General features: G+C 37.0%; 1 protein-coding gene across 2 annotated transcripts; it reads right to left on the bottom strand.

Annotated features, from left to right (window-relative positions):
* Positions 1 to 291: 291 nt before the first annotated feature.
* On the bottom strand, positions 292 to 1,021 carry LOC123681121. Of its 2 annotated transcripts, XR_006747633.1 has the most exons (3): positions 879 to 1,021; positions 636 to 749; positions 292 to 544 (listed from the first exon to the last, which is right to left on the bottom strand). XR_006747633.1 is itself a non-coding variant. In XM_045619336.1 (2 exons), the coding sequence occupies exons 1-2, from the start codon at positions 793 to 795 to the stop codon at positions 384 to 386; spliced, it is 321 nt and encodes a 106-aa protein (XP_045475292.1). In that variant the 5' UTR covers positions 796 to 818; the 3' UTR covers positions 292 to 383. The 2 variants fall into 2 exon arrangements, 1 of the variants encoding a protein (XP_045475292.1); XM_045619336.1 differs by lacking the exon at positions 879 to 1,021 and having other exon boundaries at positions 636 to 818.
* Positions 1,022 to 24,386: the final 23,365 nt, after the last annotated feature.

The raw sequence follows: 24,386 nt of genomic DNA, 5'->3' as shown, positions 1-24,386 counted from the left end.
TGAATAATATTATTGGTTTATAATTTTATCCAAAATAAAAGTATAAGGAACCTTAGACTGCGATTTCCTAGACTTCTCGCCAAACGGAATTATAATAGTAGATAGTTTCATTGATTCAATGAAAATTCAAACTATATTATTTTTGGATTTGTGTAAACATAACAAAACATAGTTTAAAGTGCAAACCATTAAGGATTTTCTAGAAAAATCTAGGTAAAACATATAATTTTGACTCAAATATCAACCACTCTAAAAAATCTATGGAATTTCAATCTTCTGTCATCAAAATATACAAACAATTCATGTATAAGTTTTATATCATCTCCGATGCAATGCCTTTTATGAATGGATGTATGGGGTTGTTAATCTTGTTTTCTAATATTCTATATGATCTTCCACTTCCTGAATCTACCTTCCAACAAACAGGAATGATCCCTGAGAATCTTCAATTTTATATTTGGATGTGTTCTTTGTCCAGTAATGGCAACCATCGTAGGCACCAAATAAGCAAGTAAGCTCCAAACAATTGAAGCATCTTGTCCATCTATAAAACAATTAAGTATAAGAACTCTGAGCAAATCAGAAATAGGTCCAATTTAAATCGTACAGGTATTTTGATTTGAAAAGAATCTTACTTTCACTGAAATTTCCTTCACTAACAGTGCCCAGAAGTTCTCTCACAGTTTTTTCTTTCTCGTTTTTCTCTTTCATGAGGAATGTGATGATGTTTTGATAGCACCTCTCCCAACCTGTGAAAAGGGAGTTTGATTTACCAAAAACCATTTGGAAATTCATGTCGGCCCGAAAATAATGTATTATTGAATGAGTCGAACCAATTCCGTAAGCTTATGAACAACGCACAACTTAAATTTTCTTACCAAATGTTTTCTCCGAGAGTGTTTTCGAGCATTTTGAAGATTCTTCCTTGTGTTTCGTTCATTGATATGCTTGGAAATTGTACAATTAATTGATTTTTTCATATTTGACAACTTATTTTTGAGTCTTTTCTGTTTGGTCGTTCAATAAAATTCCTGGAATAAGAAAATTTTAATTGTTTATTTAATTATGTAATGAATAGAATCTCACCAATTTTTCAGTAGAAAATCGTTCCAATATTTTTTGTCAATATTGGGCACTCATTGAAATTAATAATGTTATTCGATCATCTTGAAATCTTGGAGTTTCATTGAGGATATTGGATAAATGAATCAAACTGCTTTCATCAGGTGTTATCGCTCTTGAATACTGTGTATAACTACAGGAGGAATAGGATGAAACTTCAGAAGGTACTCGGAATGAGTGCTATGAGTTCAACAATTCTTACACAATGAAATTCATGCGGAATGGATGACCAATAGATTGTTGCCAAACTCCTAGCTTCTGCTGAAACCTAATTTGTGAGCCCATAACACATATAACTTTTACTTATAACTTTGAGGTCATCAACAAATATTTTTTGCAGCTGGAAAACATTGAATTTCTAGAATAATTCTGTACATAGAGTAATATTCAACTCACCTAAGTGATGATCATATAATGATTCCATACTACTTTCCTCCAGAATAGTGCCTAATTATTCCTAATTCTTGAATTGTTACAGTGGATGATGTACTAATATTATAGATAAGCTGATTATTTTATCGAATCATGAATCTTTAGGAATATAATAATGTACTGTTTGAAGAATCAAAGGTAAATTTGTTCTACTTTTGAAGAGCCTTAGTAAAATATTGAATGCACCAAAAAAATCCCATTTGAACACCATACAACTTGAATTTTTTACCTAATGTTTTCTCGGAGAGTGTTTCCAGGTATTTCGAAAGTTCTTTCTCTTATATAGGTATACAGGGTGTTTCCTAAACATGCGGCAAAAATTCAGGGGGTTGTTCCTTGGACTATTCTAAGAATATTTTGTCCTTTGATGATTTTTGAAAAACCTATTTGTTTCGAAGATGTAGGGGAAACAAAATTTCAGATAATAACATTTTATTATGAAAAATTACATGAAAATTGTCATGCATGTCATGCATGTCAGTCATCTCGGTGTTTGTATAGCGATTCATAATAGTCAAAGATAAAATGTTAATTGCTAATACATCACAAAACGAATTCAAATGAAAACCGTGTTTAATCTGTATTCCTTTACCATCTGCACTTATCAATTTTTAGTCAAAAAACTGGCCGTTTTTAGTAATTGGAATGTTGTTAAACAAATTTAAAAATAAATTGTACCTACTTAGTAAACACAGTGCGGTACGCATTTTTATTTAAACTATTATTAATTTTAAAAATATGAAAAATGTTGTTCGCCCTGTATCTTCGAAACAAAGAGGTTTTTCAAAAATCATCCAAGGACAAAACATGCTTAAAATAGTCCAGGGAACAACCCCCTGAATTTTTGCCGCATGTTTAGGAAACACCCTGTATAAATTTTGTTCATTGATATGATTGGAAATTGTACAATTCATTGATTTTTTCATATTTGAGTAGAGTTTTTCCATTTTACATGTTTGACAAAATTCCAGGAATTTGAAAATTTTAATTGTTTGTTCATATTAATATGAATAGATTCTTACCAATTTTTCAGTAGGAAATCAGGTAATCGTTCCAATATTTCTTCATTTATACATTTCGCTGATGATCAGGTAATAATCTGCCAGGATCAATATGATTTGTGATTGATTGATTACATCGCACTCGATGTGTATTTAGGTTTTTTCACTAGCGTAAAAAATTGAATACGATTTCCACTATCAAATATTCATAATATAAACACTTTGCAAACTCAAGAAACTAAGCTGAAATTCAAGAGTGATTCTTTCATCATCAAAATTTAACTGGTAAAATATTCTAACCTTAATGCTGGTTAAAATGGCGGTATATTTGAGAATGTCAAATCAAATCACAGAACTATGAGAATTGTTCTGATGAATATAGAAATTGAACAAAATATTACAAATACATGCTATTCATTAATTATTAATAAATAAAACATAACACTCAGCTATATTTATTTCAATCGACCACATATAGATTCAGCATTATTGAATTGAATAGTATGGGTAAATAAATATAGTGCATAGACCTAAAGTCTGATATTAGGTATATGATGTAGTGTGATATTAACTTATGTATTAATTGAGGATTATTGATGGGGTTCCAAATAAATTCTTTATTTCCATGAAATAAATATTTGTCCATACGGCCAATCCATTATTCATCAATTATAATGCATTTCCGATGAAATCAAGTAAATACTTCTTTCAGTGAGATAATTATTTACGAATAATATCATTCTATAAAGCTTAATATAGTTTTCGATTAAAATGAATATAGCTGAGTGTTAATATAGTATTGAGTAATAATTAATGAATATCATTAATTATCAGTTTATTCAATTTAATTTTTCATTTGATAATTAATGATAAGCATTATTTATAATTCAATGTAGAATAAAGATAATATTTCAATTCAGTAATGAATAACGTATTTGTTTGATAGTTATTTGGGCTGTTTCTTCAATTTGGTTGTTTGGTTGTGAGAAGAACCGTTTGCCAAACTAGGTCGGTCTGGCCTATTTTTTTAGACTTCCTATAGGGTATTAGGCAGGTACAAACGATCTAAACCCAAAATTCAGTACAGATGGGCTCAGCAATATTCGATAAGCCCAAAATAACACAAATTTTCAGTTTGAAAAGGAAATAATGATGGGAATTGTGTGTATACTCGGATTTTAAGCATTCAAAAGAAGGCTGTTCATCTATGTGATCGCTAGAATTATTTAAGTTTGTTAATTATTAATAAATCCCATATTTTTAGTCAATATATTATCTACTGAAGTCAGAGTTTATTCATACAGGGTGTCCTATAAGTGGCACGTCACAGTGACACCGGAGGTAGGTCAGCTAAAGAGGGACCTAACCAGCCTAACATGACCCCAGTAAAAGTTGCATGGTTTTCGAGTTATTACCAAATTACGTTTTTTAGTGAATTTTCATCTTTTTTAACATTGTCAGAGTCAGAATTCTGCTGGAAAGCTCTCGAAGCTTATTTTTTTGTTGTAATGGAATCTTAAATAGTTATTTAAAATGACATGAGTATGATTCTGTCAAAAAGTTATGTGGATTTCCGTAAATTAATGGATAAATCTTGATTTCAATTGCTAGCAAAACGAGAACTTCGACTTTGGACACCTGCTGTGAAAAAAAAATCCTTGAAACAAAACGAGCAAGTAACATCAAAAAATTGAGCATTTTAGACAGATTTAGAAATGGTACAATACACGAATCTTATGCCCATAAAACTAGGTATTTTCATCATTTTACCGATGCCCTATGTAACTAATTTAAAACTATGCACCTCGCTAGCCGTCCCTAGAGAGAGACTTGTTCTGTCTCTCTTTATCTACTTGGTAAAGAAAGGGATGGATAGAGTGCTTTGTTCGATCATGTAGCACGAGCAGCGATGGCCCTGCAAACCAAATCAGTTCGTTACCTTGCGTTTCGTGCGATCCACGTGTTCTCCGTGTCTCTGTTTTCGTGTGTTCCTTAACTAAAATCGACTTGGCATTTCTCTGGACTCTGATTTACTCTTTATTTGTGGAATAAAGTGACAACTCGGCACTCTATCGGACACTGATTTGTGTATGCAACCATGGCGAATCACAAGTTTACTCATAGTGAGTACGCTGACATGCATTTAATCTACGGCGAAACCAGGCGTGTTTCAAATCGAGGCAATGTGAGTTACAATGCAAGATTGGCTGCAAGGTTGTACTTGGAACGATATCCGAATCGTAATCCTACCAACTACGAAGTCATTTTGAGAACTGCAAATGCTTATCGCGAGGGCAGACTACCAGGGACGAATAGCCGATCTGGAAGACCTAGAACGATTGACGACAACGTCGTTTTAGAAGAAGTGCGAGCGGAGCCAGGAACTTCAGTGCGAAATATTCAACGCCGTACTGGAGTCCCCAAATCCTCGGCACAATGAATTTTGAACAGGAACAAATACTATCCCTTCCACATTCAACGCGTACAAACTCTACAGCCGACTGATTATGCACCGCGTGTTGAATTTTGTCGAAAAATGATACAAAAGTGGAGAGAAAATCCCAACTTTTTTAATGAAGTGTTGTGGAGCGATGAATCGGCCTGCAGAAGGGACGGATACACCGACTTACATAATATCCATAGCTGGCAACTAGAAAACCCGCATGAAACAAGAGAAGACCGGTCCCAATACCAATTCAAAATCAATTTGTGGACGGGAATTTTTAACGGCCAAATAATAGGACCGGTCGAGTTGCCAGCTATTTTAAACGGGGCAAACTACCTGGAAATGCTTCAAAATGACCTGCCAGGATTATTGGAAGATTATTGGAAGCGCCGTTGGCACTCAGGCAGAGGATGTGGTTCCAGCAAGATGGCTGCCCGGCACACTACGCTCGGCGGGTTCGCGAGCAACTCAGCAACACATTCCCCGACAGGTGGATTGGGCGATTAGGACCCATACTGTGGCCACCGCGATCCCCGGATTTGAATCCACTGGATTTTTTTCATTGGGGATGTTTAAAGGACAAAGTGTTTGCAAAACCAATAAGAAGCGAGGAAGAATTGCGTGAACGCGTATTCGACGCAGCCCGGACCATATCGGAAATTAGTTTAAGATAATTGAATCGTAATTTTATAAAACGGTGTCATTATGCATTAGAGTCCGAGGGAAACAGTTTGAACATTTACTGTAAGTTAGATTTAATAATTAAATAAATAATCGAAAGTTAAGTCTGTTTTTAATTAATTTACCTTTTTTTTCAATAATATTCCTTTTTCGCTTCCCCTAATCCATCTTTTTCGCTATTGTGACTTTAACGAAAAATAACAAAGCTCGGTATCAAATATAATGTCATAGCAAGCGGCAAAATTGCCTGATAGCGGGGTTCCTAGTTTCAACTTAGTTAAGTAGGGCATCGGTAAAATGATGAAAATACCTAGTTTCATGGGCATAAGATTCGTGTATTGTACCATTTCTAAATCTGTCTAAAATGCCAAATTTTTTGATGTTACTTGCTCGTTTTGTTTCAAGGATTTTTTTTTCACAGCAGGTGTCCAAAGTCGAAGTTCTCGTTTTGCTAGCAATTGAAATCAAGATTTATCCATTAATTTACGGAAATCCACATAACTTTTTGACAGAATCATACTCATGTCATTTTAAATAACTATTTAAGATTCCATTACAACAAAAAAAATAAGCTTCGAGAGCTTTCCAGCAGAATTCTGACCCTGACAATGTTAAAAAAGGTGAAAATTCACTCAAAAACGTAATTTGGTAATAACTCGAAAACCATGCAACTTTTACTGGGGTCATGTTAGGCTGGTTAGGTCCCTCTTTAGCTGACCTACCTCCGGTGTCACTGTGACGTGCCACTTATGGGACACCCTGTATATAGCAAATGTTTGTTAACTACCGGTTGAAAATTTGTTGACAATGTAGTTATGTTATGTAAGTTCATATAAATTAGTTATGTTATTACATAAATACTTTGTAAACAAATATTTATTCCCTATTAATAAACTTTTTTCAATGCATGATTTACCTATTGATGAATAAGTATATCAAATATAAATTTGCTGTAATAGTTGTGAATAAGTATCCTTCAAATAATTGCTTTATATAAAAAAAGATGGATTTCTCTCAGTGTAAAGCAGTAAATTAATATTTCCAATCGAACCACCAAACATCTCCAATTCGGATCGGTTATTCTTTTATTTACGTGAGTCACGTGATCTGTTAGCAGGTGGTCGGCTATGTTGAACAGATTCATTGAGCCAACGTACAAGTTCATTGCAGGGATGAATATCTTTCATTGAGTTGATGTACTGTGTACATTCCTATGATGAACTGTTAATCCAAAAGCCGAGTTAGCACTTAAACCGTCAACGAACGCCTGTTCATTGGGACAACGAAACTGTACGTAACATGAATTTCAACTTAAACGAATTTGTTCGTTGGCATAATGAAAAGTACATTGTATCAACGTACGTAAGGTCGATGAACGGCATTCATTGATATTACGAACAATATTTCTGTCAGTGCACTGGGTAATTCTTCAATGAAATAACAATTTGAAAATCTTATATATTCATTCGAGTTATAACTTCAATTTCTAAATTGATCCGGACGCTGTCGCTACCGAAACTGACAGTCAAAAGTATAGCTACCGCTATGTAAATGTTGTGAAATGTTAATTATATTCAATCATGTACCGTAGTAAACTGATAGAGAAGGCTGAACATAATAATCGCAAGAATGTTAGAATTGTAACTCTTCTAGTAGATATTAGCCGGTTATATGCATTCATAATTTTAAGATTTATCCAATAACTAGCTGATCTGGCGAACTTCGTACCGCCCTATAATCAAGAAATATGTTACCTTTTTATCTGAATTAAGTTAATTTCTTTATTAAGTATTGCTGTTGGTATATTAATAAATCAAAATTATTCCAAAAACCAAGTGTTTATTATTCTGATGCTTTATGATACACAATATTCTTAGTTTTATTTTCTGGCACGTATATAAATAGTGCTGTTGGTATTCCGACACGGGAACAGGCGACATATAACTGGCCATGTGAAAAACATGAATTTTCAAGATCAATGCCACAAACACTCAACGAATGCCCTTGTGATTTATTTATCGACTTTGCAAATGCTAGCCGCACTGGAAATTGAAACCGTTTAATGTCGAACGGCATGTCGTTCGGCTTTAAACGGTTACAATTTCTTTGTTATAATTAAATGCAGCTCTATAGGGGTTAAACGCAACACTTCTATTTTGTTGGTTCCGGTTCCATCGATTCCGTTCAACTTCATTCCGCGTTTCACGTTGCTCATCAGTTTGACTTGCTCTTGTATTTCTTTGACTTGCAGCATACGGGTTCTGCGACTTAAGTTTGTATGTCTAATTGCCGGCATTTTTGGAAACAAAAATTCAACTGAAAATAAAAAAAAACTATAGTACTTATTCTGTTGTAAAAGTATGAAAATGGTCTATCAAAACTTTCCAACACTATATTGATTTGACTAACCTTGTTGACAAACACACACTACAAATCATCCTGTAGAAACCAATGTGAAAAGTACACTAAGAAATGGTAAATGAATTATGTAGGTATTTTGTTATTATAACTCTGACCATAGACCAACTCCGATCGATATACTTGCAAAGAACATGTAAATTACATTTCTTTGTTTTAATGTCAACTACGTGAATATTACTGCCAGTGACACATTATTTTATTGAAAAAGTGAAATGTTCTAGTTTCCTGTACAACTTTCGTATTTTTTCCTTTCATAAGAACCTTTTACTAATAATAACGAATACAACAAAAAAAGAATTAGTGAAATCGGTCCAGCCATTCTCGCGTGATGCCGTGACCAAGGGAAAAAGGGATTCATTTTTATATACATATATATAGATGTCTTGATATTGCAAAAGAAATCAAACTATTTTGAATCGTTCGAGAGCTGTTCAAATATTTCGCAAAAAAATTGAATACGTAAATCAAGTATTTCTATTCAGAATTTAGGAATGTTTCATATTCATGTTCATAAGTGAATTATTTCTAAATTTTTCTCGCTCTCAAAACCCCTTCACTGCCACAGCTACTTCTTTAGCATCAACAAGCGAATGAAAGAAGACTTTATCCTATTTGTACATAATGAAATATACACTCAATCTGTCCAATGCTCTACAAGTTTCAGTTTGATTAAAATCTTTACTCTGCAGAATTCCTGTTTGAATTTTACTACAACTCTCCATTCTATTTCCTACAGAATTAATTGTTTCTATATCGAGCAGCCAACAAAATTAAAATTGCTGTGATGATAGCCAACGTTCGAAAAGGACAAGGCACATGAAGAAGAAGAATACCGAGGAGCTCGAAATGAATGCATTATCAAATGATTTTATCTTTCAATACGGAAAAGACAATAATTTTTCTCAATACGAGGTGATTTCGAACGAATAATAGAATGAATATTGAAAATTTTCAGGAATGAATTCTGATATCAAAAGGTTTTTCCACTACTAATTAAGGGTTCAAAGGGCAGATCGCTCTATAATTACGTGTCTATATTTTTCAAATTTTGAACCGGAAATAGTCTCACACGATAGCGTTTGACTCATTGGTAACAAATCCGTCCCCAAATTCGGTTCTATCCGTCCGTCCGGCTGTAAACATGATAACTACCAAGCGAAAAAAGAAGAAACTTGAAATTTTCAGGGTATGTTAAGATGCCGAATACTGGTTGAGTTATTTAATAGACATTATCTGACCAGCAGTTCCATAAATGTGGACGTTCAAAATGCTGTGTATCTATTAACTTTTAAACTGCAGGTTCCATCAATTTTTTTTTATGTCAATTAGGAAAAATAACAATTAGAGCTCCGTACAAAATTTCATTCGATCATTCGATCTGAATCATAGAAAAATGATAGACTTTTTATGTAGAGGGACCAGGACGCCTGCGGCTCCCTTAAAGACTCAGTGCCCCTGGGCCCTACCCATATTGCCTCTGAGGGCGGCGTGGCCTAGAGATTCATGGCTTGACTTGATATTCAAGCTACTTGACATGGCTTGACTTGAAATCGAGTCAAGTTCAAATCAAGTTGTAGATTTTCAATGTCAAGTCAAGTGTTTATTTATCAAGTAGGTACTTGAATTTTATCAAGCTATTTGATTTTCGGCTTTGCGTGAAAATTTTTTATAGAAATGCGAGAAAACTACTAACCAAGTCCACTGGTCGATCATAGGGGAGGTTATTGGGGGCATTAACCTTCATTGTTTAAAAGAAAAAAATTGTGAGTAACATTAAAAAAAAATGGAAGATTCTGCTTTTTCAAAGTGGGGTAAACTCCCCTCATCAGTTAACTCTAGTTATGCCACTGCTGGCGATCGCTTCGGTCATCTTGGAGCTCAGGGAATCCCCTTATTTTGTCTAAGCGCGCACAAGTTTGCAAAAATATATGACGAGCAACTCGTGGGTATCAAGCTTAAGTAATATCAAGTACATAGTTTGAAATTAAGTAAAATAATAAATATCTCAAATCAAGTCGAGCTCAGTATGTTCAAGTATGAATTCTTCATTGTCAATTCAAATAGTTGGTTAAAATATCAAGCTACTTGGCTTGATGAATCCCTAGCGCGGCAATGTGTACTGATATATTATTCCAATTTTTGTGAGAAAAATCAGATATATTTGTGCTTGGGCAGAAATGAGTTGAATGCTGCAATTGTATAATCCAAAACACCGAAAACTCATACACATTAATATCAAAATAATGGAAAACTTATATTCAACTTGAAATATGACGTGAAATAGTGACTTTATCGATGTAAATGAATATTATTTCAGAACGAATTATTTTACACTTGGATAAAGCATGAAAATTCTGAACAGAATTTCAGAAAAATAAATTAATATTTCCGATCTAGTTGCGATTTTGTGTGTAATATGAAAAAACAATTCGAGAGTTTTATATTTAAGGCGTCATCAGATCATGAGAAGAATAAACAGAACAAAAAATGATACTTCAGTGAAATCGGATTCGATCGAGATTAAATTAATTTCAACTGCAGAATTCTAGATCCGAACCGATCTCAAATATTTCAAATTTCTAGGATTTTCATTTGGGAGTTATCGCATGTTTACATAGGAAAGGACGTTAAAATTTGCTTTTCGAAGTTCATGTTCATAATTGGAAATAATCAAAACGACAACCGTTTCTTGAAGTTACAGGTGTGTAGGTTTTTTGTCGATGTTTACCTGCAAACCTGTTATTCAATCTAATTCGTTTACAAAAGGGGGACTGAATTTCCGCAAGTAAACGGTTGACTTAATGAGCCCTTCCTAGTAGTCGTCTCGCTTTAGGGTAATGTTGAGTACCAACGACTTTTCCACCGACGCGACAGTTCAACGTTGCGAGACGACCACCTATTTCAGAGTGGCGTTGACGTTAACGAACTACTGAATGGATCAGAAAGCCACTTGATGTTTTCAATACCATAAAATTGTTAATTAAAGTTCCTATCGCGGGGTATATTATTAGATTAGAACTCCGCTCGCTTACTGATATCTCCAACTGCAACCGTTTTTCCCGCTAAGATTGTATTAATATCTACTATAATCTAGTTTCGCAACACTTTGCTTAGACAATTGTCATTTCTTCCCTAAATCGAAAATACGCACTTATCCCTGAACGAAATAAAACTCAAATTTTCGGGAAAACATTAAACCTGAATAATAATTACTAGACTGGTTTGTGAATTCCACAACTATTCAATATTTTATATTTGTATTGACTTCCCCATTCCTCAAATAGGAACCAAACCAGGATTATAGATTTTATCTACTCCTATTGAATTATAAACTCATTATTCAACTGCTTTTGAGCAATTAATAGTATCTATTAACAAACAGCGTGATTTATAATAACTCACTACTATAACTCACTATTATAAATCGAAAAATATGGATCTGTGCTTCTATACTTCTCTGCTTCTATTCGATTGGCCGAAAGGGAACATTCCATTATTGTTATTGAGGGGAGGAATGTCCGAGGGAATGTCACTTTTGACGTTTTCAAATTAAGTTGATATCTAATAATTGTGAATGTTTTGCTGAAAACGATTAATTCAGATAGTGAATTAAATTATAAAGGTATACAATTCCAAAAGACAAACAGCTAATGTTACCATACAGAATTAATTGCTCGAAACAATATGAAGGAGTTTGAAAAAATTTTCAAGATTGGTGTAGCAGTAAGATTATTAAGTCATCGTTTACAGGGAATATTTTTTGGTATATTTTAATGCATTTTTACAGGCAATTATTAAGGTTTTTCAATAAATTTCTATGTCTGTACTCTGTACTGGATTCGAGCTAGCCGAAGCTAGTTCGATTGTGATTGGTAGCATTAAGTTTCCATCTCTCGTGTACGGGATCGAGCACATTATGTTTATTTCCCGTTCCTTCTGTCTTTATTCTAAGTCTGTATTTTTTCCTTAGTATTTATTGATATAGTCGTAGATAAAGTATAGTATTCAACTTGCGGTAATGGTCATAACTCACTTGATGAATTACAGCACTCGCCTGCGGCTCGTGCTGCAAACATCATCTGCGTGAGTTATGACCTACATTACCGCTCGTTGAATAATATACTATTACGATTATATTGGACATTTGCCGCCTGGAATTTCTAACTATTCTATAACTGTCAAAAATGAAACAATTCGATAGAATTCAATCAAAGATGTGACAAAAATGTGTGTATATTCGACGTAAAATTATTGAAGTACGTGTTTCGGAACCAATTTATTTTCATTCTGCAATTTATAATAATTGTTGTTGAATTTTATAACCATTTTTAACACTTTCGCGGCCACAGCGGTCACAAAGAAAAGATCAGTCAGGCCATGGCGGTCACCGGTGACCGCTCTCAATCGAGAGGTTTGTATGCATATCACACTTATTACGAAGAATAGCTTAGTTCAGATGCATAAAGTGAAGCGAGTCGTAACTTACAAAAATGACCGCCGATATGATGGCTGACTATACGTCGGAATGATGCGAGGAATAATATTCCTCTACAAATTGCAATGCGGTCTTCAGTGACTGATCTATTTTTTTGTAAATATGAAGTAAATAAAAAAAAAATCGATATCAACAGAATCAGACTGAAGTAATCAATAAATATAATAATAAATTTATTTGCAGAAATAATATAATACAATCTACAAATAAACAAAATTCCCACAAAGGCTTAGCCGGTCCGTGAGGTGAACAACCAAATTGAATTTTTTCTCAATTTTATGAACAGTGCAGAATAACAAAGCCAATATATGCGACACACAACTGAACAACAAAAATTTTTTTTCATTCTTATCGAAAAACATTTCTTGGACATTTTTCAATTGTTTTAAGAGTGTTACTCAACTAGAAATCGTATGAAATAAAATGAAGAGTTTGCCTTTGGTGGACTCAGAAGCAACAAACCAAATATTACCATATTACAGAACCGACCGAGTGGAAATTTCTAGTGATTATGAGATCCGTTCAATGTTATTTTTCGAAATTTTCAAAACTACCTATTTCATTCGAAATAACTTCAAGCTTCACTCAAAATTTATGTTGGCCCCATTAACAAAGCTAGGAAAAATACAAGAAAAATGTCGAAAAAAAATTAATCTACTAAATTCGTGACCACAAAGTGAGAAAGAGCCGAGATCATAGAAACAAAACAATTTAAAACTCCGTCTAAATTTTCATCTGACTCCAATTTTAGATCAATGAAAAATTTAGCAATATTTAAAAAAATTAAATTCAGCAGATCCGACTTGGTTGAAATTTAAATTGAATACCTAGTATAATTACTTGAATATTTGTATCGAACTTCAGGAGGATTTCAACTTCAGAATCCATCGTCTAAATGAAATAATTGACAGCAATGACATCATAAAAAATCTTATATCATTTACATCTTGTATGTAATATATGTACAGTTATGTTTTCTCTAGTGTCGCTATTGACGCACTTACCAATAGCGCTTGAAAGCTCCTGACTTCACATCGGATCCTTCCTCATTTTTTAATTATAATATGCGTATTGCTGCTGAAAGATTAAAGCCAAGGCATTAAATATATATAATATATCTACCAACAGTTTAGTTCACATTCACGAAAATACAGAATTCAAATGAACCATCTATGGAATATTCTTTGCTTTGGTCAGGTTACAACTGTTTTGAATGAATGCTATAACCTCGGAAAGAAGTGGCTGAATCTGCAGATCCCTTTTTCATGTTCAGGAATAGGATTTGAGGATCAAAATCATGCTCATTTTCTTTTGGTAAACGCAGGGAACAAATGATATTTTCCGATCTCGTTTTTCGGGCCAGTTTCAGTTTTAGAATAGAAATCACATGAAAAATTTATTTATCTACTGCTGGAATTTCGTTACTTTCATGAGGGAAAACCGTAAAGAATTGCATAATACTCAACCCAACTCAGAGATTCCCTTTCTTGTTGAATATAAAAAGCAAATATTTTGGTGTACTGAAGAGTTTTTCAGATGTGGGAGGCCGTTACTTGGACCTCCATACGAATGGTGAATATAAAGGTAGTAGGAACATTGAAATAACCGCCATTTTCGCCTTCGGCAAACTTCAGACGTCTTTCGTTTTCGAATAAATTTTACTATGAATAGCCAGATTTTTGTGTTGAAAAGATGGTATAGACGTTATGAAAAATCGGTGTGATGAAGTATGATGAAGGGATGGAGACTGGTGAGAATTTGGGGGATTCAGATATTTCTCAACTTGAAAAGATTTGAAGCACTTAAGAAATTTCATATTGTCATATACTCACATGCAAAAAAACGCAGCAAGTGGGTATTTGGTAGTATTTGAAGTCTCATAGTTTTAATATTTTCAGTTCAATTTAAGAAATTTTGACCGTAAACCGTAAATAAAATCGTAAATTTCAACTTACATGTTCACTCTATGGTTAAATGCTGACTCATTAGTTATTATACATGGTTGAACCCTAATTCTGAATCATTCTGTAGAATAATTGCATGGTCAAATTTTATCAAATTAACTATTTTGATTGAGACCTATTCCTTTTCAAATGTTGGTTTTTGTTCCTGCCTTTATGCTCTAGTTTATTTTTAAGGGCCAAATGATATCCTATTTACAGTTTACCCAATTTAAAGATATGGTATTTTTTTGACGAGATGGCTTTGCTCCTTGTACCGTAATGTCAGTTCGATAGCCTAGTTTGTAAAGTAAGGAATGGGAAGACGACAACGTAATCAAGTATAATGATGAGCTTTGATTGCAAAATTTATTCATGCAAAATTATTGAATTCAACTAAAAAATCAAAACAAGCCACTTCAACTAACTTGAAAAACCAGACTTTCTACATCTAATATAGCTTAATGTTTTGTATTATTACCTTTAACACTTCTTACTGCCTGCATAACAAAGGTACGTCGGTTCATACTATCAATAAGGTAACGTTACGAATAGCTTTTTGAGGAAAATTTCATTTCTGCAAGCAACACGTCGATGACAAGTTTATTTTGAAACTTAATGTGAACTTGTACTCTTACAGCTATACACAGCTTAATTTGAAAAAAAAATACCTTGAAAATATTACACAGGATTAATTTAATTCGAGTTCGAAAAAAATTTTGATTAACCCTGTATAATGACTAATAAACCAGCATTCAACAAAAAAGTGAATATGCAAGTTGAAATTAATAACTTTGTCTCAAGAGGGTTCTGTACCGTATCAGCGATCAGTTAAAAAATTAGAACGCTTTATTTTACATTTGAGACCATCGATTTATATGAGGTTATCTTTATAATTCTATTTAAGCAGTAGGTAACTGCGGAAAGTCCTCATTTATTAATTTTTTTTTGAAATGGAAAGAAAATAGTTATTCTTTATTGAAGAAAAAATATATGCATGATATAACTTTCCGAGAAAACTTTTTTTATGGATTTTCACATCGTAATATCATACAAAAAATTCTTGTGAAAAGCTGATAAAACGGTTTTCATAAAATTAGAAATGAAGACTCAAAAAAGAATTTCAAATAGAAGAGGAACGTTTCAATTTGCTTCACGCATCCAGAAAAGTGGTGCAATATACCAATATAACAAGTTTGAGAGGGAGGAGTAGTTAAACTTTGGCAGATCACGAGTGAGTCTCTCAAGTTTACTGAAAACATTGAATAAGAATTGAAAAATATATATGACCTCAAATTTTACCTGTTTAGAGCTGTTCTTACCAAACTCTGAGTGATACCTGTAGCTATTAGATGTAGAACATCCATACATAAATTTCCGAATTTCCGAATCAGACCATAGATTTATAGAATTTATATTTCGTAAGTGAATTGGCAGTAAAGTTGATATTTTTGAAACAAGGGTAGACAGAGGTAGTGTACCCATTAGTTCGAGCTTAGGTATAGTCAAAATTTTCAAAGGTGCAACACGACTTTTGGCTGTAGTTAGATGTGAAGTGACTGAATTATCAGCAATCATGACATATTTGAACGTACGAAACCGAATTAAAATATCGAACAAGTCGGGTCGTATTATAAAACCTTTAAGCATATTATCATTGATAGAAAAACCAGATGAAGATTTCATTGAACCGTCGAAAACTACTCGAAGTTGAGTTGTGAGGCTTTGCTCACGCATTATACAATGATGAGGGAAGAAATATTTGTTCTGAAACAATTCATTTTTCAATACTAAAGGTACATATTTTGCATGCCCTAGGGATATATATAATTTTTTATAAGTTCCGAATACTGATGTTTCAGTACCTGATTATTTTGTAGTCTTTTTTCGAGATTCAAGAATCTTTTCTTCGCTTGCGAAGAATCACCTAATTTAAATGGTTTGTTTGGAGTTTTGAATGGTAGGTCAACTTGAAATCTACCCGACGGTAACCAAATGGTAATGTTTTTGAATATCCGTTCAGCATTCTCTTCTGCTGAAGATAAAATGTGTTCAGATTGATTAGATATCTCTTCAATTTCACAGAACTCAGTCAGAATATTATTAAGTGTATCTTCTTGATTTACAATTGACTTTGAAGATTCAATTGAATTTTGGGAAGATTGTGCCAATGCTAAGTGAGTAGCGCGAGACATGTGAGCTGACTGTGGGACTTTTCCTGCAATTAGATATCCTAAGTGGGAATTTTGAAGAACAGGTCGACCAGGACCTAATTTGATAATGCCATCCATAATAATTTCAAAATAGATATCTGCACCAAAGAGAATATCAATATTGGAAGGAATATTGAATTTAATATCCGCTAATTTAATGCCAATAGGAATGGGAATACAACACGAGTTGATATATGACTGTGGTTGTTGGCAAGTTATATTTTTAAGAATAGCACAGGAAACCTTAAACTTTCGATGAGGGTATATTAACGAATGAATTGTTAGATCAATCATTCTATTTGACATAGAACAACTTTGTGAGATGCCAGAAATTTGAATCATTTGATTATAAGGTTCGAGATGAAGTCTGTTGACCAGATCTTCAGTTATGAAAGACGTTTGACTTGACTGAAGATAGAGATGAAAGACTAGTCACGTTTTGACCTGGACTAATATTTTCAGTTGTAATGATTGGTTGAGAAAAGTGGACAAATGAGAAACTGCTTGAGATTCATTCTGAATTTGTGACAAATTATTTGATCTGGATACTTCGTTGTTGGATCTTAGACTAGGCACTTCATTAGAATAATGGCGAGTTAAAGTCCTATTGAAATGGAGCAAACTATGATGTTTTTTATGGCAATTGAAACATGTGTGTTGACTAGAACACGATTGTAAATTATGACCCAACGTAAGACAATTCAGACAAGCATTATTTTCTTTCACTAGACTGTGACGATCGTTAGGAGACAAATTCATGGCTTTTCTACACGGATATATCTTATGTTCATCCGTATTACACATAAGACATTTAAAAATTTTTGTAGCTATTAGATGAGAACTACCATACATAAATTGGACTGTAAGGTACTGGGTTGTGAAGTTCGAAGGACCATGAAATTTTCCACACTATTTATTGAAGTAGGTTTATATATACAATTACACAATGTACACTTTACAAGATTCGCTTAACTAGTTATCGAAAACTATGAATCAGTTCCACGCACTTATCCAATAACAATTTACCGACTAGGGTACTAATGAAGATGACCGACTGAAGGGTCTTTTTTAACCACGTGGCGACTAGGCCAATATTTAACTAACTTGAAATGTGCAAGCTGAACACTGTGTCTCAAGGGGCGAGAGCAACGACGAACTATACTTTACTGTACTTGACTTGTACTTACTAGACTGTGTGTTGAATATATCGAACTGACTTGAACTCTTGAATTGATTGAAATGACGGTTCCATTTCTTACCCCACCTCGACCTTTTTGTCGAACCATCGAAAAGGGTTAAGAACATAGAAGTGCTACAGATAAAACGGACATAGTTAAAGTATCATTATAGCCAGCCGTCATTATAAGGACGACTGCGCGCAGCGCACTCATAAAGTGCGCGGAATTTTCTATAGCTAACTTCAGGGGTGAATCCTTGGACAATGGCGGCGCTTAGTTTTACGAATCTTGATCAAAACTAAACAAATTTACTTTCGTTCGTTCTGTTCGACGTGTTGGCATGATAAGAATTAATATGGGCATATTTAGGGGAAGTTTTGAATTTTGAATGATCTGTTTGTTCGGTTGAACTTAAATTTTCGAGAACCTTATATTCCTTTTTTAAAAAACCAATAAATTCTGGGAGCGTTAGAAAATCTGAAGTATTCTTCTCTTCTTCAAATTCTTTTTTCAGTGTAAAATCCAATTTCTGGGTGAAAATTTATATGAGAATTAAATCCGTTAATTTCTCCGATAAATTTTACGTTTTCAAGGCAGTGATATTTATCTTTATTTGAGTTATGAAATCTCTTAGCGCGTGTTCGTTACTTTTCTTCAAGGAGGGAACATTCAATAGTTTTCGAATATAACTGTAAACAGTTATTCTAGAGATAACTCACACTTTATTTTTTCTGAGTTTAATTTGAAATCGTACTTATTGTAGTGAATATTTGAATAAACTCATTTATTATTATTATTATTATAAGCGTTGACAATAAGATATGGATTATCATATCTGTCTTTTAAAGTGTTAATAGCTATGTTAAAATTCAAACCTACAACTTCCAAGTTTTCAATTAGGTGTAAAGGTTTTTTCGATAAGGATGATTTTAAATACATCAACCGTTGGATGCCAGACAAATTGTCGTTATCTGTTATGAGGGCGTTGAATAGTTCAAAGAAACTCGGACATTGTTTAATATCACCCGAAAAGTAAAGAATCGAAATTTCCGGTAACTTTATACAAGAATGAGTTGTGGGCTTATTAGGTTTTTGATTTCGTGAGTTTTCGCACTGATTCATAGTTCTCGTTGCCATAGAAATAACCTTAAAATATTTAGTTTCTACAATATCTCTGTCCTCTTCATATGAGGGAGAGTCAATTAGCACCAACTGAGTTCGAACATGTTCATAATCTTTGAAGATTTGCTCTAATTGACTTTTACGAGCACTACATTCTTCTCTATCTTCAAGATCATCTTGGCCGAACCAATTGAGCATTCTAGTTAATTTACTTTTGAGAATAGTTCTTTGTTCAACCAAATTATAAATATTAGACATTTTTAACAACAGAAATAATTAAGGAAATATATAAAATAGAAAAAAATTCTAAAATTAACTTATCACTTTCCAAAACTGCTTGCACTAGGACCAAAATGGATCCTGGACAGAAACGATTCTTGATATATGCAATCGATGGATGATTGCGATACGTTGTAGGCAGCGACCTCTTCATGCAAAGGACTTCACCACACTTTGCGCATGCGTTGTTAAAGTTAACCAATGTCTGCTTCAGGCACGTGGGTTTTTTGATACTTCAATTGTGGAATTGTCAATGAGGTTGATAATTTCTTCAGGGATATCTCCAAATTATATCCGGCTCGAAGGACTAAATTTATGTAGCCATTAGATGTAGAACATCCATACATAAATTGGACTGTAAGGTACTGGGTTATGAAGTTCGAAGGACCATGAGATTTTCCACACTATTTATTGAAGTAGGTCTATATATACAATTACACAATGTACACTTTACAAGATTCGCTTTACTAGTTATCGAAAACTATGAATCAGTTCCACGCACTTATCCAATTACAATTTACCGACATGTGTACTAACGAAGATTTTGGTGACTGAGACCGATGACCGACTGTAGGGTCTTTTCTAACCACGTGGCGACAAGGCCAATATTTAACTAACTTGAAATGTACAAGCTGAACACTGTGTCTCAAGGGGCGAGAGCAACGACGAACTATACTAAACTGTACTTGACTTGTACTTACTAGACTGTGTGTTGAATTTACTGAACTTACTATTCGATCTATTACCACACCTGAACCTTTTTGTCGAACCATAGAAAAAGGTTAAGAACATAGAAGTGCTACAGATAAAACGGAAATAGTTAAAATATCATTATAGCCAGCCTTCATTATATGGACGACTGCGCGCAGCTCACTCATAAAGTGCGTGGAATTATCTATAACTAACTTTAGGGGTGAGTCTTTGGACAATGGCGGTGCTCAGTTCTACGAACTCTGATCAAAACAATACCAAACAATTATTCACGAAAAATACAATCAATTATTATTTTTTCAAAAAACTCGTACTTTCTCCATAACTCACATTTTTCTCAGAATTAAAATAATAAATATTTTGGGACAGCGTGACGACTTGGTCGATGCTGGGGTTTAATCAGGCCTCAATCTGATTAACCTCGGGACAACTAGAACAGGACATGCGCTAACTAGGCCTCTATCTGCCTACTCCTAGTTAGCAGGGAAAAAATAAAACAGTAAAATAAAATATACAAATAGATATATTATAATACACAAGGTGCTACAGAAGGTAGGTAGGTGTTTATTTGACTGGAAATCTTCGGCTTGTATTCCGCTTAAGTTGTGTACTTCGGGGCTTAAATAGATTGTTGCGCCCTCTGTTGGGGGAAGCGTTAACCTGGTTGGCGGCGCCACCATGATGGTAACGCAGGAATCTGTAATCCCCACAGTACCCCCTTGCTAGTGATTAACGATATATTACATCCCCGCCTGGAAACGCTCGGGGAAATGAACTTGCCGACCTGATCTGGTCGTGTAAGGTCGTCGTACTGCTGGCGCTTGCGTTGCTGCCTCTGGTTCTGCTGGAGCAGGTGGGATGGGTTGTTGGGCCGGGGGTGAGTTCTCGCCTGGTACAAAGAGAAGAATTCCTTCGTCTTCATCGTCCTTGTTCGAATTTACAGCGTCCTCCGGTGAATTTTCGCTGACCGCGATGTAGGCTGGTTTCAGCCTGTCGATCGAGACCGGGACGTTGGTACCGTGAATTCGGAGGGTGTAGTGCTTTTCGGCTCGAGAAACCACCTCAAACGGTCCATCGTAGGGGTGCTGGAGCGGACGCCGAACGGCGTCGTGCCTTACGAAGACGTGGGATGCGGTGGCGAGATCTTTAAAGACGAAGATCTTCCGCTCACCGTGCCTGGTGCCACTGACTGGTCGGAGCGCCTGGAAGTGCTGGCGCAGGTCGCGAACGAAATCGTCGGAGTTATCCAGGTTCATCGTCGACGTCGAACCTAGGAACTCACCAGGAAGACGGAGTGGTTCTCCGTATATCATCTCAGCAGCGGTGGATTGGAGATCTTCTTTCCAAGCGGCGCGGATCCCCAGTAGTGCAGTGGGTAGTGTGTGGACCCATGTGTCAGAGTCCAAGCATTTAATGGAAGCTTTGAGTTGACGGTGGAGTCGCTCGACCATTCCGTTGGCGGCCGGGTGGTACGCCGTGGTTCTGAGGTGGTCCGTCCCTAGTAGCTTATTCAAGCAGCGAAATAGGTAGGACTCGAATTGACGTCCTTGGTCTGTAGTTACCCGGAGCGGGACGCCAAACCTGGCAACCCAGTTAGTGTAAAATGCTCGGGCGACGGTTTCTGCTGTCTGGTCTTGGAGCGGTATCGCTTCTGGCCATCGAGAAAATCGATCGACGCAGGTGAGGCAATACCGATGTCCTTTTGAAAATGGCATCACGATCAGGTCGATGTGCACATGTTCGAAACGGCTCGACGGCGGTGTGAAGTTACCTATCGGAGACGAAACATGTCGTGACACTTTTGACCGCTGGCACGGGATGCAGACTCGGGACCACTCTCGGCAATCTTTGGAGATGGAGGGCCAGACGTATCGTTGGCTCATCAGCTTTGTGGTGGCCTTGGCGCCTGGATGGGACAGGCCGTGGATGGCGTCAAAAGCTGGTTTCCGGAATGGAGCCGTCAGGAAGGGTCGTGCCTTTGTGGTGGATATATCGCAGAAGACGGCAGCGTTGGATCCTGGTATCGTGACTTGGCGTAGAAGTAAGCCAGAGTCTTGCTTCTGGCGGAACTCCTGGAGCTCTGGGTCACATTGCTGGGATGCTGCGAGGGCCTCGAAGTCGAGTGGTGCTGCGATTTCGTCCACCCTGGAAAGGGCATCTGCGACGACGTTTTCTTTTCCGGATATATGCCGGATATCTGTGGTGAACTGCCCGATGAAGTCCAGGTGGCGGTATCGGCGTGGGGAGCATTGATCGGACTTTTGACTGAAGGCGAAGGTCAGCGGCTTATGGTCAGTTAAAATGAAGAAGTGGCGTCCTTCAACCATGTGTCGGAAGTACTTGACCGACTTGTAGATGGCCAGGAGTTCCCGATCGTAGGCGCTGTACTTGCACTCAGCGCCAGCCAGCTTCTTTGAAAAAAATCCGAGTGGTTCCCACTCGTTGCCAACCCGTTGATGCAGTGCAGCTCCAATGGTGTGGTCCGATGCATCACAAACCAAAGAGACCTCGGCGCCAAGTTCGGGGTGTGCCAGAAGTGTCGCTTTTGCAAGTTCTTCCTTGCATGCGGTGAATGCGGCATCAGCGTTGTTGTTCCAATTCACTGGTGTCTTCTTTTTAATGTTTCCTTGGAGCAGGTCATTGAGTGGTGCCTGGGTCTTAGCAGTTCCGGGCATGAAACGCCTGTAGAAGTTCAACATGCCAAGGAATTGTCGGAGATCTTTTGCTGTTGTTGGCCTGAGATATTCGCGGATGGCAGCGACTTTCTCGGGGAGTGGTTTTGTTCCATCACCAGATACTAGGTACCCCAAGAACTTTACTTCCTTAGCGCCAAAGTAACATTTCGCTGAATTGACGACAATTCCGTACCGCTGGAGACGTTCGAATAGAATGCGTAGGTGTTCATGATGCTCTTCCTCGGACGAGGAGGCCACCAGTAGGTCGTCAATATATGCATACACGAAGTCGAGTCCCCGGAGAACCTCGTCGATGAACCGCTGGAATGTTTGAGCGGCGTTTCGTAGTCCAAAGCTCATTGCCGGGAATTCGAATAATCCGAACGGAGTGGTGATGGCCGTCTTCTCCACGTCTTCAGGGGCCACCGGGATATGATGGTACGCTCGTACCAGGTCAATGGTGGAAAAAATTGACTTTCCACGGAGCATTTGGGCGAAGTCCTGGATGTGGCGCACTGGATACCGGTCTGGTAAAGTGCGCGCGTTTAGTCCCCGGTAGTCTCCACAAGGACGCCATTCGTCTCCCTTCTTTGGCACCATGTGGAGTGGCGAAGCCCAACTGCTCTTCGATGGGCGACAAATCCCCAATTGGAGCATGGACTCAAACTCCTTCCTAGCGGCGAGGTAACGGTCCGCGGCTAGGCGACGTGGCTTCTGGAAGACGGGTTGTCCTGATGTGGTGTGGATGTGATGCACTGTACGGTGTTTCACATCCGCTGCTTTGCAAGCGCCATCGGGGCGCGTCAGCTCCGGGAACTGCTGGAGCAACGCGTGATATCGAGTATCGCCTGCGGATGTTCGGATTCCGGCGATAGTCGCGCACTTGGAGTCCCGTCCCGTGACACTGAGACTTGTGGATCGGTCAAGTAAGAGTCCGTTGCGCAGATCCACGAGGAGGTCGTAATGAGTCAGAAAATCCACCCCGATGATGGCCTTGGACACGTCCGCGATGACGAAGTTCCACGCGAAATCACGGCGGAGACCGAGGTTAAGTGTCAGTGGAATTGAACCATACGTAGCGATCGCACTACCGTTAGCCGCGGTTAGCTCGTAACCGGTTTTTACTCGTCGGCCTTTCGCTAAACGTCGCGGAAATACGCACAAGTCTGCGCCGGTGTCGATTAAAAAGTCTACTCCACTGTTTCGGTCCCTCAAAAACAAGCGGCGTGTGTTGGGGCAGCCTTCGCCTGCCGCGTTCAGCGACTGCCTTTGCCGTTTCCCTGTAGTACGCGATGTAGGACAATCGTGGTTTCGCGAGTGACCGCGCACTTCCGAACGAAGCTTGTTTAACTCGCGGCTTTGTTCGTCGAGGCGCACCGACAACCTCTTCAACACTTCACCAAGCTGTGATTCGCTTGGTGACACCCGAGGTGACACCGCAGATACTTGTTGCGGTGCGACAGTACCTAGCGCTTCCATTATGCAATCTGCGGTCTTGGCCAGGTCGTCCAGGGTGACATTGGGTTGGCCAGCCTGCGCGGCGATGCTGGCGCGAGCGAGGGGGTTGATCCGCTCCATCCACAGGGCGCGGACGATCTCGTCTGCGGCGTTGTCCCCAGCGAGCTGTTGGAGGTACCGCAGGAACTGGGAAGGCTTCCGGTCTCCCATTT

This window comes from Harmonia axyridis, chromosome 5 (assembly GCF_914767665.1).
Source record: "Harmonia axyridis chromosome 5, icHarAxyr1.1, whole genome shotgun sequence".
NCBI classification, from domain to species: domain Eukaryota; kingdom Metazoa; phylum Arthropoda; class Insecta; order Coleoptera; family Coccinellidae; genus Harmonia; species Harmonia axyridis.
Note: the sequence above shows the minus strand (reverse complement) of the source record. Positions and strands in the feature narration are given on the sequence as shown.